The sequence below is a fragment of the Pan paniscus genome, chromosome 16 (genome assembly GCF_029289425.2).
Source record: "Pan paniscus chromosome 16, NHGRI_mPanPan1-v2.0_pri, whole genome shotgun sequence".
Classification (NCBI taxonomy): domain Eukaryota; kingdom Metazoa; phylum Chordata; class Mammalia; order Primates; family Hominidae; genus Pan; species Pan paniscus.
The window spans coordinates 20,325,689-20,343,572 of NC_073265.2; the positions used below are offsets into that span (position 1 = coordinate 20,325,689).

General features: G+C 45.8%; 1 protein-coding gene across 1 annotated transcript in view; it reads right to left on the reverse strand.

The window, feature by feature from the left end:
* The window catches only part of OTUD7A (OTU deubiquitinase 7A), a 388,370-nt gene that overhangs the window by 36,899 nt on the left and 333,587 nt on the right, over positions 1-17,884 (reverse strand). Inside the window, exons 7-9 of the mRNA XM_034938456.4 lie at positions 11,578-11,679; positions 8,046-8,173; positions 7,214-7,326 (exon numbers count right to left, since the gene is read on the reverse strand). Of these exons, the coding sequence (XP_034794347.2) occupies positions 7,214-7,326; positions 8,046-8,173; positions 11,578-11,679 (343 nt within the window). The remainder of the gene's footprint in view (positions 1-7,213; positions 7,327-8,045; positions 8,174-11,577; positions 11,680-17,884) is intronic.

Below are 17,884 nucleotides of genomic sequence, written 5' to 3' on the forward strand. Positions count from 1 at the left end.
ACGCACGCACACTCACACTTGCCCATGTGTGCCCATGAATGCAGGTTTAGGTAGGGAGAGATACTAACACATGATCAAATAAGAAATTATCAGTTATTTTTCTGCATCTATCAAGATGATCATATGGTTTTTGTTCTTAATTCTGTTTACGTGATATATCACATTCATTGATTTGTGTATGTTGAATCATCCTTGCATCCCTGGGATAAATCCCACCTGATTATGGTGTATTATCTTTTCGATGTCCTGTTAGATTTGATTTGCTAGTATTTTGTCAAGGATTTTTGCATTCAATACAATTCAGCATCACTTCATGATGAAAATCCTCAACAAACTAGGCCTAGAAAGAACATACCTCAACATAATAAAGGTCTTCTATGACAAACCCACAGCTAACAGCATACTTAATGGGGAAAAGTTGAAAGCTTTTCCTCTAAGGACTGGAACAAGATGAGGATGCCCACTTTTACCACTGTTATTCAACATAGTACTGGAAGTACCCACAGCGCAGTCAGGCAAGAGAAAAAAACAAAAGGCATCCAAATTGGAAAAGAAGAAGTCAGATCATCCCTGTTTGCTAATGATACGATTTTATAATTAGAAAACCATAAAGACTCTACCAAAAACCTGTTATATTTGATACACAAATGTAGTACAGTTTCAGAATACAACATTAACATACTGAAAGCAGTAGCATTTCTATATACCAGTAACAGTCTAGCTGAGGACTAAATCAAGAAGGCAATCCCATTTAAATTAGCTACAAAAATATCGAGGAATATATTTAACCAGGGAGGTGAAAGATCTCTATAAGGAGGACTACAAAACACTGAAGAAAAAAATTGTCGATGACACAAATGAATGGAAAAACATCCCATGCTCATGGATTACAAGAATCGACATCATTAAAATGACTATATTGCTACAGTAATCTACAGATTCAATACAATCCCTATCAAGTTACCAATGTCATTTTTCACAGGATTATAAAAAAAATAAATTTCATATGGAACTAAAAAGGAGCCTGTCTAGCCAAAGGAATCCTAAGCAAAAAGAACAAAGCTGAAGGATAACATCATCTAATTTCAAATTGTACTACAAGGTTATAGTAAACAAAACAGTATGGTATTGGTACAAAAACAGACACATAGATCAATGGAAAAGAATACATAACCTATAAATGAAGCCACATACTTACAACCAACTGATCTTCAACAACACCAACAAAAGTATACACTGGGGAAATGACACTATTCATTTTGTGTCATTCACTATTTAGTGTTGGGAAAATTGCATAGTGATATGCAGAAGAATGAGATTGGACCCACACTTCTCACCATATACAAAAATTAACTCAAAATGGATTAAAGACCTAAATGTAAGACCTGAAACTATAAACATTCTACAAGGAAACCTATGTAAAACTCTTTTGGACATTGGCCTATGCAAATAATTTATGACCAAGTCTTCAAAAGCAAATGTAACAAAAACAAAAATAGATGTTGGTGAGGATATGATGAAAAGGGAACACATACTGTTGGTAGGAATGTAAATTCATACAACCTTTATGGAAAACAGTGTGGAGATTTCTCAAAGAACTAAAAATAGAACTACCACTCAATCCAGCAATCCCACTACTAGGTATATACCCAAAGGGAAATGAATCATTCTATCAAAAAGATACCTGCATGTTTACTCTAACACTATTCACAATGGCAAAAAGATAGAAACCACCTAAGTGTCCATCAACATAGGATTAGATAAAGAAAATGTATATACATACCATGGAATATGACTCAGCCATAAAAAAGAATGGAATCCTGTCTTTTGCAGCAACATGGATGGATATCGAAGCGATTATCCTCAGTGATATAACTCAGAAACAGAAAGTCAAATACTGCCTGTTCTCACTTATAGCTGGGGGCTAAACAACGCGTACATATGGACAGGCAGAATGGAATAACAGACACTGGAAGCTATGACAGGCCGGAGGGTTCGAGGGGGTGAGGACTGAAAAATTACAATGTTCACTACTTGGGTAATGGGTACGCTAAAATCCCAGACTTCACTACCACAATGCGATATTTGCATGTAAGAAACCTGCACTTGTATCCCCTAAACATATTTAAATAAATAATAAAATAATAAAAAAGAAACTCTCAGTAGAGTGATAAAAGGTGGATTCTTTAGACAGGAAGATCAGAGAAGGCTCCTAACTTGAGAACCATCCCTAGATAGTCAACTTTGGTCTTATTTTCAATTAGAAATGTCTTTAAAAATTTGAGCCGGGTCCCACATCTGCAAAGTGAGGACACCTTACGTTAGCAGATGCTCTTTCTGCTTGGTCTGCTGGTGGAAGTCATGGCACCTTCAGGAATACACATAAGAATGCCTCCTTTCCTGCACAAGGCCAGCCCATGGCCCGGGAGCACCAGGCTGTGGTGTGGGCATCTCCCAGGAATAAAATGCCTCTTGCTTTTCCTCAAAAGACTGACTGAAATTGACAACTCTCAGACTGTGTGCTAGGAAATCACTTGGGATTCTAGCTACTTCCGAAAAAAGCTAATAAAAAGAAATGCAGCAAACACATTGTCAGTGAAATTTCAGAAACTCAACTACAAAGAGAAAGCAGAGAGGTTAGCATGTGAGAAAAGTAAGGACCTAGACAGAAGATGCCCCCGGGGGCTGCCAGAGGGTCCCCCAAACGGTCCCTCTTGCTCTGCTCTCTTCTCCTCTTTGTCTGTCGGACTGGCCTCTCAGCTTCCACTTAGCCCTTCTCATCAAACAGAAAACAAATAAGTAGTTCTTTTAAAAGTTTAAAGAACAAAAATGATTATTTTCACCATAGTCAAGATAAGTTGTTGATTCCTACTCCTCATGCCTGGTCTGCATTTGTCAAGAGTGTGGGCTTAGGTTTCTTTGGTCAGTTCTAAGTTCAGGTTCTGGCTTTGTGTCTTTCAGGCTGTGGGACATTGGAAGCTAACCTGTGATGGTTAGATAGCTGGTTAAACGTTATTTCTGCATGTGTCTGTGAGGGCATTTTGGATGAGATTAGCATTTGAATTGCTGGAGAGCAGAAAGCAGAGGGCTTTCACCAATATGGGTGGGGCTCATCTGATCTATTCATGATGGGAACAAAACAGTGGCGGAGGGCGGAATAACCGAAACTGTTTGAGCTGGGACATGGACTTTCTGCCCTCGGCACTCCTGGTTCTCAGGCCTTCAGATTCAGACTGGATCCACACCATCAGTTCTCCAGCTCTTGGGCCTTCGTGTTACACCACTGGCTTTCCTGGGTCTCCAGCTGGCATGTGCCAGATCGTGGGAATTCTCAGACACCATAATCACGTGAGCCAATACCTACATTAGATCTCTTTATATGTATGTCTTTTATTGGTTCTGTTTCTCTGGAGAACCCTAATACATTATCTAATTCTCTGAATCTCAGCCTCCTTATCTGTGATTGGTGATGATAATGACAGCTCATAGGCCTGCCTGACACATAACATGGGCTCAGTAGATGACACTGTTCGCATTCCCATCTGACCTCACTAATCCCTCCCCAAGCCCTAGGGAAGGCCTGGTTCTTCCACGTGGCCGGGGCCTGGCCACTGTGAGTCCTCCTGGGAGGCACAGTGAGAGGAAGCAGGTCTAGCTCACACCCACACCTGGTCTCTGGTCCCTGCTGACCTCTTCAGATATGTGACATAGTTGCTTTCTGGGAAAGTAACAAGTTTAAAATGACTCCAGGCCATCATCTGTGTCAAGGACCAATAGTACAGGGGCTGCCCCATCTGTCTCCATACCAGGGGCTCCCAGAGCAGGATGCAGGGCCCGCACTGCACCCTTTACCCTCATCCGTGGGGAACAGGTTCTGGGAAACCCAGGCTGGGATGAATAAAGCCACCTTAGTTCTTCTCGCCATCATGCCTGCAAACTCTCCCTTGACTTGCTCTTTCCTATTCCCGGGTGGCACCCTGGAAATTTTGTGTGGTTCTTCTGGTTACTTTCCTGTGCAGGGGGCTATCAGCCCCAAGCTTGAGCCTCCTGAAAGACTGGGTTAGCTTCCAGCTGGCTTCTCTGTTTCACCTTTTGCCTCCTCCCCTTCTCTGGCTGCTGTCTGTGTCCCCTGTGGGGCCGGCACAGGCAGAGAGGAGGGGCAGGAGGGTGGCAAAGTCTTTCTTGCTGTCTTCCTTCAGGGCCCGCTGGGCTCGCTGGAGGTCCCAGTGCTGACCTGCTGTCTGAGGAAGTGCTTTTTTTGGGTCTTCAGAGCTCTCTGCCAGTTGAGGGGCTGTGACCTTAGGTCCCTGGGCTGCAGTGGTGGCTCCTCTCACTGACTACTCGTGTCCACCCTCAGCCCTGGCCTCAGGGGCTGGTCTTCTGTGTGGTCCCCACCACAGATGAGTCCTGAAGCCAGCCCGCTTGGGGCCTCCTCCCTGAATCCATGCCTGGACCTCGGGCAGCTCGCAGCATCCTGGCCTTACATCCCCTACGGCCCCATGTCCTGGCCTGCACAGCCCACCACAGCCCTGTGAACCCTGAGCTCGCCAGTTTCTGCCTTCAGGCCCTTCAGTCAGGTGTCAGAAACTCATCCCTGCAGCCCTCAAGCCCCAGAGATGATGCCCTACACCTCTCAGCTCAACATGGGGAGAGAAGACACAGGCAAAAGGCAGAGCAACTGTGCTTGTGCACAAAGGCCTCTCTTGTGGACTCTGAACCCCAAGTGAATTCTTGGAGCAGGTGACAGCTCTGGAGCACCCTGTTGGCGAGTCCTGCACAGCTGCACGGGTGCCTTGCTGAGGCGCTCTCTGTCCGTTACCCTAGTCCATGGGACTCAGCCAAAACTCCCCATTCCCAGGAAAATGTTTTATGCCTGGTTCCAAAGGCCTCCCTCCTTGACTGGCCATGCAAAGGTTCCAGGTAACCCAAGGAGGCATCTGGCTACAGAAGCAACTCTGTTTGATAGATTCCTATTGCATATGCTCTGTCCTCTTCTGAGTTTTTTGTGTTTTTTTTCCCCTTTTTCTTTCTCCACTGGAAACACCTGTTGCTGAAACCCTAGAAATGCCTCCTGCATCACTGGCACAGGATTCCGACCTGAGCATCAGTGGCATCTGTGGGGACCAGGTGGCTGTGTCCTTTCTACAGATTGCTGTATTTGAGGGATTTTGTTAGGCTGTAGAGCCTGGTCAAAAGAGGAGACTTAATGATCAGACCAAATTTTGACTTTTTGGCTCCTTCCATTTATCATTTTTGTGGTCTTGGAACAGTTACCTAATCCCATTGAGGCTCAGTTTTTGAATCTGTGGAAGGGGTACTGGAGGCTTGTGAGGCAGAGTTTGAAAGGAGGGGAGAGAGTGCCTAGCACAGGGCCCTCTTATGGTCTCCCCGACCCCACCCCACCCCACCTGTGCTCGCCTCCCTCCTTCCGTTCCCCCAACACCACCCATACCTTCCTGCCTCATCTCTCCATTCTTTCCTGATGGGGTCACTCCCATCCACCCTTGGTTGTTTAGTTTCCCCTCTCTGGCCATTCCCCGGGTTCTTCCTTCTCTTTTGTGATGTGGCAGCCAGAACTATGGCTCCCAGGGGCAGGGGACCAGGCTATCCTACATAAATGGGACAATGTCTGGGCCATTTTGGATATTCCTAAAGGGACCTAATCCTTTTGTTAGATTAAGGTTGATCACTCAGACTCTGTGGGAGATAGGGACAGACACCAAGTGGTCCCTGTGTCCCCATTAGCATCTGAATCCCTCGGGCCCCAGGGAGCAGGCAGCAGGGTACCAGACTGTGGCCTTAGGAGTCAGATGGGCTGACTAGCCATGAGACCTTGGGCGAAGCTCCTCCTGGATGGGGGTACTCAGGAGATGTGTATGTGATGGTCACCTGTGATTGATTTTCACCCACTATCAAAGTCATCATTGCTGCTGTCTTTCCCCACTCCTCCCTGTCCCTGGCAGAGACACCTGGCCTGGATCCAGTCTGCCAGCACCTATCAGGCGTCCTCCCTGTGGCAGGAGGGAGAGAGGCAACTGTGAAAACGATGTCGAGGAACACTTAAGACCCATCACAGGCAGGACTCGGGAGGCGTGCAGAGGAAGAGAGCAGTTTTCCACAGTCAACTGAGTCTTCAGAATGCTTGTCCTCAAATGTCCTACCAAGATAGACTGTTGGTATGGACATACCATAGCCTTAAAACACAGTGACAAGACAGCCCTGGAGGAAGGGTGTGCCAGCGTATGTGGGTTTCTAATGATTTCATCTTCAAACATGGTCTTGGACGCCACTGCTGCAGCTGCAGCTCTGTGGGAGCCTCTTTTCCAGCCGGGGCCTCCAGGGAGAGCTGGCCCATGAGGCACTAGGCCCTGCCTTGGTGGGTGGGTGAGGACCCAGTTGCCCGCTGCAGGGCCCATGAGCCTGAGGGCAGCCTGGAGCTGCATGCAATCCTCCTTCCATGGGTCTCCCTGGTGTTACTGCTCACACTTTCTCATGTTTGGCTGAGACCTTCTCTAGGAGCAACACCTTTGCTTTCAGGTTCCAGAGAATATGAACTGAAGAATAAGCCGTGGCCAAGGCTCTATGGCTGCCCCACTGGTCTGGCCACAGTCTTCATTCCATACTAGAACATCCAAGGTGTTTCTGTAGGAACAAGCTATTCCTAAACATGCACAGATGTGAAGTCTTTTTGCTGGGAACACATATAATATCCATGGAGCCCATCTGGGAAACACCAGGCTAGCTTAATGAGCTTCTGCTTTCAGGGCAACTTCTTGAAGCCACAAATTAATTAGTTGGGGGAGAAAACCCAAACTTCAGAGCCAGGTTCGTGCGATGGCAATGTGTGGGAATGCTCACCATCACGTGTGACCTCCAGAGGCCTGCTGTGCCCTGAAGGCGCACACCCCAACTGTTCTGCACAATAAAGTTCGAGGAAAGTGGCCTGGAGGCAGCTCATGTGAGCTCACCTCTGCCTGCATAGTGCATGTGGGGGCTGCATACCCTTCCACTAGCACCTGGCGGGGCCAGCCATCACCCACAGTCCTCCCGTGCGTCCTTGTCTTGAAGCTAATGCTGGAAAGCTGGAATCTTTCTGTCTTCCACAGCACAAGAGTCCCACATTCCCCCCCCGTGCCATCCCCCCATGCTGTGTGTAGCCCTGGGTGGCCTGGAGCTGGAGGTGACTTCTGGGGAGAGCAGGGGCAGCACTTACCCCCCGCCCGTGCCGCCATTCTTGCTGAAGTGTGTGCGCGGCTCGCTGGAGGCCAGCTTCAGCAGCTCCGTCCACTCCCGCTCCCACTCCTCCTCTGTGTACACCAGCCCTGACTGGCAGAGGGGAGCCGGCTCAGAAGGGGGGGTGGGCCACAGCTGCGCTGCCCTCCTCTCCTCACCCTCCCAATCTGGACCAGCCTCACCGGGACCCAGGCCAGGCACATCTGTAGGTAGCTACCAACTATACCAACTGCACCCTCTTGGCCACCTTTGCTATGCACACTATATTTTCAGAAGCCCCAAGCTCTAATTCCAGAGCTGCTGGGAATCTGCCCACCAACAAGGGTCATTCTCAGGGGCTGGGGATGACCGAGCATTAACCTGTGCCTGCACCTAACTGGGGCTGGCCGTTCAGATTCTTCTAGGAGAGCAAGGTCCTCATGTTTACCATGGTTGGGGACAATCGGGAATCCCTTTGGACTGAGCTCACACACAGGGGCTGGGGCCATGGGCTGCACCTGACAGCAGGCAGTCATATATATAATTCATCATCCAAGCCAGGATGCTTTTGGGAATGAAGGTAGGCAGCTTTCATGATTATGCCTTAAGGAAGCACAAGTGGACGCATAGTTGCTGTCTGCCAGGACTCTGCTATTTTAACAGGCTCCTCCTCTGTGGGCTTAAAAGCAGGAGACTTTCCTGATCCCAGGGGCTGTTTCTGCCTCCCCTCATAAGACCGTCTGGGGCCTGGAGGCCATGCTGTGGACTCGACCATGGCCCGAGGCTGCACCTGGCCTGGGTCCCGGGCTCTGGCCATGCCAGTGGATACCAACCTCCTTATTCTGCTGCGTCTGCTGCCACCTCCACCTCCGCTTCAGGGCTTCCCTCTCAGCTCCCGTCCTCATCATGGTATAGAGAGCTTTCCGTAACACCAGGTCCCGGTCGTGAAACCCCCACATTCCTGGAGCCAGGAGGCCAGGGAGAACAGAGGAGAGAAAGGACATGAGAAAAGACAAGCCAGAGGTGATGCAAACTACCACGACCCACTGGGAGAGCCTCCTGTCTGCACGCAGAGCAGCCTCCTTACTCAGCGGTTCTGTTAATTCCCCTCCAGCCTTCTTCCTGAGGCTTCCCATTAAGGCAAGTAGGTGAATGAAGCAGCACATCCTGTTCTTAACAAACTAATAGTGGGTGAAAATCAAGTGCTTTTCCTCTCTGGTGCCCTTCGCAACCCATTCTCAATGTTGCTGGTTTGCTTTGAGGACCTAATGGTCATTATTCAAGTCTTACATTTGGGTGGGGGACTGACTAGGGGACAGGGACAGGCTGTCCAGTGTCCTTATGGAGGGCTCCAGGCGAGGGAGGCCATTAGCATCCTGGCTTCTCCAGGGTCTGCCATTTCCCTCCTCTCCAGCCCTGAGGCATCTCAGCTTCCTAAGAAGCAGAGCGTCAGTGACACCACTGCACACACCTGGCCCAGGAGAGAGCGCCTGCTTCCTAGTGAGAGGGTCTCACCCTGTGTCAGGTGCTGAGAGGATATAGAGAGAAACCAGCCATCTCTGAGTATGTGCTCTGGGCAGCTTAGATGTGATCAAGAACCCCAACTCATGGGAGAAGTGCTCAAGAGAAGGGCAGCTCTGGCTACAAGGGAAAACACAGGGGAATCCATCCATCCATCCGTCCATCCAGCCATCCACCCACCCACCCACCCACTCACTCATTCTAGGTGCTGGGAATATATGTGGCAGTGGCCGGGACACATGAAGTTCCTAAAATCTCATGGAGCACATGTTGTGGGGAAGTGGGAAGTGAGGACAGCCACGAGGCTGGCACAGAGTGTATGATGTTGAGGGTGGCAGCCCCATGAGGAGAGGTGAGGCAGGCAGATTTGCTGTGGCGTGAATGGAGACATAGGAGCAAAGGCTCAAATGGGTGGAGGGAGGAGCCAAGTTGCTGTCCCAGCACAGGGAAAGGCCAGGGACAGACCCAGAGGGGGCAGTACTTGAGAAAAGGCAAGAGGGAAAGGTGGCTAGAGTGGGATCGAGGGGAGAGGGAGAGTGAAAAGGGGGCTCTCAAGGGAACTGTGAGCCTCTGGAGAGTCTTCAGAAGGAGAGTAATGTGAACTGATGTTTTCAAAGGCTCAACTGGCTGGGCATCTTTGGATATGCAATAGCCCAGGCCTGCCACAAGCTTCTAGCCAGCAAGGCTTCGCCTTTTTCTACAGGATGGCAGGGGAGGGGGAATGACCTTTGTCACTCCTCGCTCATCCTCAGACCTCTTTCAGCTGCCTCCTGGGACTCTCCCACAGCTCCTTGGGCAGGTCTCTCTTGCAGAGATGGCCTCCTTGTCCTGCATATATCTGCCTACAGGCCTGACTCCAAGATGACTGTCATTTCTATATGTGCCCCACAATCCTAGCTCAACGTCAGGCCAGGCCAACAGGGGTTCCACAAGGACTGCTGGTGAATGTCATGTGGCAGCTTTGGGCAGCCCCAGTCCTGCGGAGTTTAGCTATATGGGCACAAAATGAAACAAAGTGCTGGGATAAGAGGACAGATTGCTATGAGCTCTGGGCTTATTGTTGTACAGGGGATTCTTGGAGGGGGGTCTCACAGCCCTGGTCAGTCATGGCCCAGGCTCTCTTGCAGATGGAAATGACCAGCCTGAGGGAGGCTCTCTCTTCCCAGGCAGGCCTGGGAGGCCCACTGTGCTCACAGGGAAAATGCTGTGGGGTGTGGCCTTGCCCCGCTGTTGTGCTGATGGGGACAATGACTCTACATGCTGCAGTTGCTGAGGGACAAAAGCATTTCCATGCCCCAGACTTCACAATGAGGCTGCTGTTTGACACAGATGAGAGATTTATTCTTTTAGATTCTTTCTCCAGGTTTTACAAAGAACAAGGCAAAATATGCTCAATAACAGGGGAATAGTTAATGTTATCCAGTATGATAAAATATGACCCAACTACTTAAAATCATGTGTTTGAAGGATAACAGCAGGGAAAATTCTCAGATTGTAAGGGAAAATGTTGGATTCAAGACTGTGAACACAGCAAGATCATCATTTCACTTGAAGAACCGACAAAAGACCGGAAGATGATGACAATACCAAACTGTTAAGAGTGGCCGCGGCTGGGTGGGGGTCGCTGATTTTCATTTTCTCACCATGGTGAATGCGGAGTACTTTTGCAATGCCAACAAGCAGAATGTGCTCCAATGACATGGAGATGAAGCAGGTAAGTGGCTGCCTTGCCTTTCCTCACTGCAGGTCAAGCCTGGGGAATGTTTCCCTTGCCCTTGGTCTCCATCCTCCTCTGGAACCCTTCAAGACCCTGATGTATTTCCCTTGAAGCCCTTTACAGTCTTATCTCACCTACCTCTTGCTGAATAGCCCTCACCGCAGGTCCAAAGAGAGAGAGGTCTGGGGGCTGGCCCTTGATGTAGGTCATGGCACCCAGTTAAAGCCATGTTTGTTGGGGATGCAAGTTTGACCAACAAGGACTGCATTCCTGTGTGAGGGTTGTGTGTTTTGGAGAGGCGCTATCCTCCAGGGCGGGTAAGAAGCAACCGGCCCTGATGGTCCCTGGTGCAAACCCAGACTCACCTATCAAAATGGATTCAGCCTTGTGCATATAACGCTGGGCCTAAAGGGATAACTGAGGTTCCAGAAAGTCGATGATGATCCTCAATTATCCAAATATTTCTGTGTTGTGTGGCTTTGTGTGATCGGGAAGCTCACGTCTCTATTGGACAAGTGTGCTGATCTCTCTGTGGTATATTCTGACTATGCTGACTCCCCTGTGATTTATCTGAGCAGTACCTACGTCTGTTTCCATTAGTCCATGCCAACTGTTGACTGCTGTCAACACAGTGGACCCTCATTTACCCAACCTCATGCACTGCTCCCAAAACTTCCTACTCCAGCTTTACCTCGTTCACCCCTACCTCCAAACACCCTGTCCATTCCTGCCTTTATGCTTTATCTGCGGGGTCTCCCTGCCTGCAATGCCCTCTTCTAGTCTCTCAAGTTCTTCAAGTTTCAGTAAAGATCCCACCTCCTCCCAGGAAGTCCTTTTTATTTGTACCAGGCAACGGTCTCTAAGTCCCATCCCTGCAGCTATGCTCAAGGCCTCCTTCTATCACGCCAGGTCTTTTCTTATGTGTGTTCTGTCTCTCCACCAAGTGCTACTTGACAAGAAGGGCCAGGATTGTTGGCTCTGTCTCCTGGGGACTTTCTCATGACAGTGACATGGGTGACTCTATTTAGCGTATGCTTTTCCTTCCATAGTGTTTCCTTCAATAGCATATGTCTTTCCTTGCGCAGGCCTGGAGCCTGGCCACCCTCTGTCTGTGCTGTGGAGCTTACCCAGTGAGGCAGCATGTAAAAGGCAGTTCCCATCCCCTGTCGTGGCCAGAGGAAGAAGCCGTTTACAGCTCGTGCACACAGTGGACCACCAGTTCAGGCGACCTGGAAAAGAAGCTCACTTTAGAACAGGATCCCAGAAAAGGAAGGGGCCATTGGGGGTGTTTGCTAAGGAGGCATAAACATCAGGGACAGATTTTCTACAGCTTTCAGTAGAAAGGGGGAACATTATGGCTACTTCTCTCCTCAAATAAAATATAGATTTCTTTTCCCTTTGAAGACAACAAGTGGCCAAATCCTCCCATCAATTAGCATCAGCATTAAGAAACTCAAGGCCAGCACCTTCTCTCCTTGAATCTGGAAACGTATTTTACACAAGATAAAACATTTCTTTGTAATTTCCTTGAACACAGCTTTCCCTCCTGAAAGCTATTTTTTCCTTTCACCATCTTGCTTTTTTGAGGCACACATACCTTTGAAAGTATAGTTCATATTTCATTTGATTCATCAAAACCATTATAGTTACATAGGTGTAGTTATGTTAAATTTCATGAATATTTACATTTAGAGACTTCCACTTCAGGGAAGATAGAGCAGATGTACTTTTTCCTATTTCTCTTACTTAGTACAACGAAAAGCCCTGGAAATTATGTATAAAATCATATTAGAAGACTCTGAAAAGTGGAGAAGAAGTGGCAGACTAACTAGGGATCTTGAGACTTGAGGAATGACATAATGGTGGGTTCCCTGGAGTTTCTTTTTGCCTCTTATATCCCAGATTAGATACTGTAAAAACTGGAACCAATGAGAGTAGGCCACAAAAAAAAAAAAAAAAAAAAAAGATAGAAAAGAAAAAGCACGCTCTCTCTAGACAGAATACCAGGAAAGGGGTAGCTTAGCAAAACGGTAGCTGCTTAGACATTTCCTCTTCTATTCCAGCCAAACATCACAGAAAAAATTATGACCCGACCACCACCCCTGCCAGCAAAGGTCTAGTGAGAAGCCTAGACTTCCACCCTCACCAGGCTGTAACAAGGTGCTCATCACTGCCTGCTCCATCACCTGGGGAGTGTCAGAGAAGGCTGAGTACAAAGCCAAGACCTCAACCCCACTGGGTGGTAATAAGCACCTTGCCCTCTATCTTCAGAGGACACATAGGGAGCCTGAACTTTCACACTCATCTGGCTGTAATGAGAATCTCTGCCTCCTCTCAGCTAGGAAGTACCCCTGCCAAGAAGTACCAAGCCCATTCCCCAGGTATCAACAGGGGCAGAGGGGGAAACTGTACTTCAATTACCCTCTGGCAGTTGTCAGGCAATGGCCCTGTGAACCTACCAGAGTGGTGTCAGGAGGTCTGCTAAAACACAAGATTTAAGTAAGACCCAGAGTCCTATAACTTAATACCCAATATATACCCTTTTAAACAACAACAAAAAAAAATCACTTATACCAAGAACCAGGAAGATTTCAAACAGAACAAGAAAAGATATGAAAACTGAGATGACAGATGTTAGAGTTATCTGACTGGGATTTAAAAGTAGTCATCCTAAGAATACTTCAACAAGCAATTACAAACATACCTAAGACAAATGAAAAATTAGAAAATGTAGTAAAGAAATAGAAAGTCTTACCAAAACAATAGAAGATACTAAACAGAGCCAAATAAAGAACAAAAATATGGGCAGATATAATAGGGACTGAAAAATACAACTCTGATTTTAAAAACTCAATGGATGTGCTGAAAAGCAGATTGGAGAGAGGAGAAAAAGAATCAGTGTAATGTAAAGGTATAACATAGAAATTACCCAATTTGAACAGCAGAGAAAAATTAAACTTAAAAAAAAAAAACACATATACAGAACGCAACTGAGGAACATGTGGGACTGCGACAAAAGTCTGGAGTCCGTAGAAGAGGCGAAATAAGGTAGAGCTAAAAATGTATTCGAAGAGGCCAGGCACGGTGGCTCACGCCTGTAATCCCAGCACTTTGGGAGGCTGAGGCGGGCGGATCACGAGGTCAGGAGATCGAGACCATCCTGGCTAACACGGTGAAACCCCATCTCTACCAAAAATACAAAAAATTAGCCGGGCATGGTGGCGGGCGCCTGTAGTCCCAGCTACTCGGGGGGCTGAGGCAGGAGAATGGCGTGAACCTGGGAGGCGGAGCTTGCAGGGAGCCGAAATCGCGCCACTGCACTTAGGCCTGGGTGAAAGAGCGAGACTCCGTCTCAAAAAAAAAAAAAAGTGTTCAAAGAAATAATCACTAAATCACTAAAAGGTTCCCAATTTTTGCAAATGAACAAACAAACATACAGATTCAAGAAGCTGAGCAAACCCTAAACAGAAAAAAAAACCCATAGAAACTCATGCCAAAATATATCATAGTCAAACTTCTAAAAACTAAAGACAAAGAAACCTTAAAAGCTGCCAAGGAGAAACAACGCCTTACTTATATGGGAAAAACAATTCTAAAGACAGTGCATTTCTCATTGGCCACCGTGTAGGCCAGAAGGAAGCAGGATAAAATTTTTTTTTTTTTTTTTTTTTGAGACAGAGTCTTGCTCTGTCACCCAGGCTGGAGTGCAGTGGTGCAATTTCGGCTCACTGCAACCTCTGCCTCTTAGGTTCAAGTGATTTTCCTGCCTCAGCCTCCTAAGTAGCTGGGACACAGACATGCACCACCAAACTTGGCTAATTTTTGGTATTTTTAGTAGAGATAGGGTTTTACCATGTTGGCCAGGCTAGTCTCGAACTCCTGACCTCAAGTGATCTGCCTGCGTTGGCCTCTCAAAGTGCTGGAATTACAGGCATGAGCCACCACGCCCAGCCAAGATAATATTTTTTAAGTGCTGAAAGAAAATAACTGTCAGCCCAGAATTTTAAAGCTAGCAAAAATATTCTTCAGTAATAAGCGAGGAGATTTTGTTCCTAGCAAGCCTACCTTAAAGAAATGGCTAAAGGAAGTTCTCTAGGCAGAAAGGAAATGATAAAAGAAGGCATTTTGGCATATAAAGAAGGAAGAACATGGAAAGAACAAAAATATGGGCAAATATAATAGACTTTCCTTCTCCTCTTGAGTTTTCTAAATTATGTCTGATGGTTAAAGCAAAAATTATGACATTGCCTATCTGTTTATATGTTTCAATGTATGTTGAATAAATATTTAAAACAATTTTATTATAAATGGTAGAGAATAAAGAAGCAAAAAGGCAGGTAAGGTTTATATGCTTCACCAATAGTAGTAAAATGTCAACACCAATAGACTTTGATAAAGTATGTGTATATAATGTAATAACTAGAACAATTCCCAAAAAGGTTATACCAAGAGGTATACCTAACAACAACCAATATTATACAAGCTCCTCCAGAAAATAGCCAACATTACCCTGATACCAAAATCAAAAAAAGTACAAAGAGAGAAAAGTGCAGAGTAACATCTCTCATGAATATGATGCAAAATTCATAAGAAAATACAAATAAGTAGAACACAGTAACATATACAAAGAACTATATACCATGACCAAGGGATGCAAAGATGGCTCAATATTTGAAAATCAATCAATATAATTCACCATATTAATGGGCTACAGAAGAAAAATCACATAATCATATCATGAATGCAGAAAAAGCATTTGACAAAATTCAATACTCACTCATAATTAAAAATTCCCATAAAACTAGGAATAGGGGGATCTTCATAACTTGATTTAAAAAATCTACACAAACATATAGCTAACATCATACCTAATGGTGAAAGACTGAATGCTTTACCTCTAAGACTAGGAAAAAGACAAAGATGCTCCCTCTCTCCACTGCTATTCAACATAGTATGAGAAGTCCTAGCCAGTGAAATAAGTCAAGAGAAAGAAATAAAATCTGTATTCGCAAATCAGAAAGGAAGAGATAACACTATTCTTTTTAGCAGAGAACATGATAGTTCACACAGAAAATCATAAGGAAGCTACAAAAAACCATAACTAATAAGCAATTTGTTAAGGTCACAGGATACAAGATCAATATACACAAATCAATGGTACAGTCATCCCCAAGTATCTGCACAGGATTTGTTCTGGGACCCAGCCGACATACACCCAAATCTGTGTATACTGAAGTCTGATAGTTGGCTCTGTGGAACTTGTATGTATAAGAAGTTGGCCCTCCATATACATGGATTTTACATCCTGTGAATACTGTAATTTTGATCCTCACTTGGTTGAAAAAAATCCACATATAAGTGGAAGTGGACCTGTGCAGTTCAAACCTGTGCTGTTCAAGGGTCAATTGTATTTTACATACTAGCACAGATGTCTAAGGGGCCATGGAGCAACTGGAGTTTTCATACTTTGCTGTTGGGATTGTAAAAAGGCACAATTATTTTAGAAAAACTTTTGGCAATTTCTAATACAGTTCAACATACTCTGATACGGTTTGGCTCTGTGTCCTCACCCAAATCTCATCTTGAATTGTAATGCCCAGGTGTCAAGGGAAGGACCTGGTGGTAGGTGATTAGATCATGGAGGCGGTTTCCCCCATGCTGTTCTCATGATAGTGAGTGAGTTCTCATGAGATCTGATGGTTTTAAAAGTGGCAGTTTCCCTGTGCTGTCTCTCTCCTGCCACCTTGGGAAGAAGGTGCCTACTTCCCCTTCCCCTTCCGCCATGATTGTAAGTTTCCTGAAGCCTCCCCAGTCATGCTGAACTGTGAGTCAATTAAACCCCTTTTGTTTATAAATTACCCAGTCTGAGGTAGTATCTTTATGGCAGTGTGAAATGGACTATTACCTACCTTTACCATATGACCCAGCAATTCCACGCATGGATATTTATTTACCCAAGAGAAATGAAAACATAAGACTCATACAAGAAATTCAGAGCAGCCTTATTTCTCAATAAAACTAGTTGCTAACACATCTGGGACTGTGTCTCTGAAATAAATAGCCATTGGGAGTTACCTTGGGTTCTGTTTTTGTTTTTGTTTTTGTTTTGAGACAGAGTCTCGCTCTGTCACCCACGCTGGAGTGCAGTGGCGCGATCTTGGCTCACTGCAACCTCCGCCTCCTGGGTTCATGCCATTCTCCTGCCTCAGCCTCCTGAGTAGCTGGGACTACAGGTGCCCGCCACCACGCCTGGCTAATTTTTTGTATTTTTTTTTAGTAGAGACGGGGTTTCACCGTGTTAGCCAGGATGGTCTCAATCTCCTGACCTCGTGATCCGCCCGCCTCAGTCTCCCAAAGTGCTGGGATTACAGGCGTGAGCCACCGCGCCTGGCCGGGTTCTGTTTTCTAGTGAACTCATGTCAAGACATCTTCATTCACTCTTTCTCAGGAAGCTTCAGAAGGATGTACTCCACAAAATGAGGGTGGAAACCAGAACCAGAGAAATACAGGAAACAGGAGGGAAATGGGTGAATAGCACAGAAGCGAGGCAAAGGTAATCTCCAGGCTGATGGCTACAGGAGACTCTGTCCTACCTGATGACAGGTGCATCTGCACTCATGGCTGCTTTTCAAAAGAATGTGTCTATGGAAAGGATAAATAGCCTGGCTCATTTACATGTTAGGCAGGTGACACAAATGTCATCTTACATGTCACTTCTTGGATAATACTAAAATTGTTTAAAAATTGCTTCAAGCTTATGAGTGGTTGTATCAAGCTTCTAATGTTATGTGAAACTTCTAGTGACATATGTATGTTTTTATTTGGAGGATGAAATATAACATGCACCTCCCTAGGGCCTTCAACACTTTGGGAACTTCAATCAAATGAGAATGTTTATAATAGATATTTCCAAGAAATTGTAAGAGCATTTTAATCAAAAATTCTTTAAAAAAGAGAGAAATATTAATAGGATTTGAACAACTGAAGAAGCAGAACATGTTTTACATTTCTACATTCCATCTGTCAATGGCTAAAGAAAACGTGTAAATACACAGGAGAATACTATTCAGCTATTAACAAGAATGATGTCATTCATTTGCAGCAACATGGATGAAACTGGAGGTCATTATCCTAAGTGAAATAAATCATGCACAAAAACACAAATATTGTATGTTCTGAATTATATGTGGGAGCTAGAAATTTGATCACATAGAGGTAGAGAGTGCAAAGACAGATACCAGAGACTGGGAAGGGTGAGTGGTGAGGGAGGATGGAGAGAAGTGGGTTAAAGGGTACACACATACAGTAAGATGGAATCCATTCAATGCTGGATAGCAGAATAGGGTGATTCTACTTAACAAAAATGTATTGTACTCGGGTGATGAACACTCTGACTCAATCACTACACATTATATACATGTAACGAAATTTCAA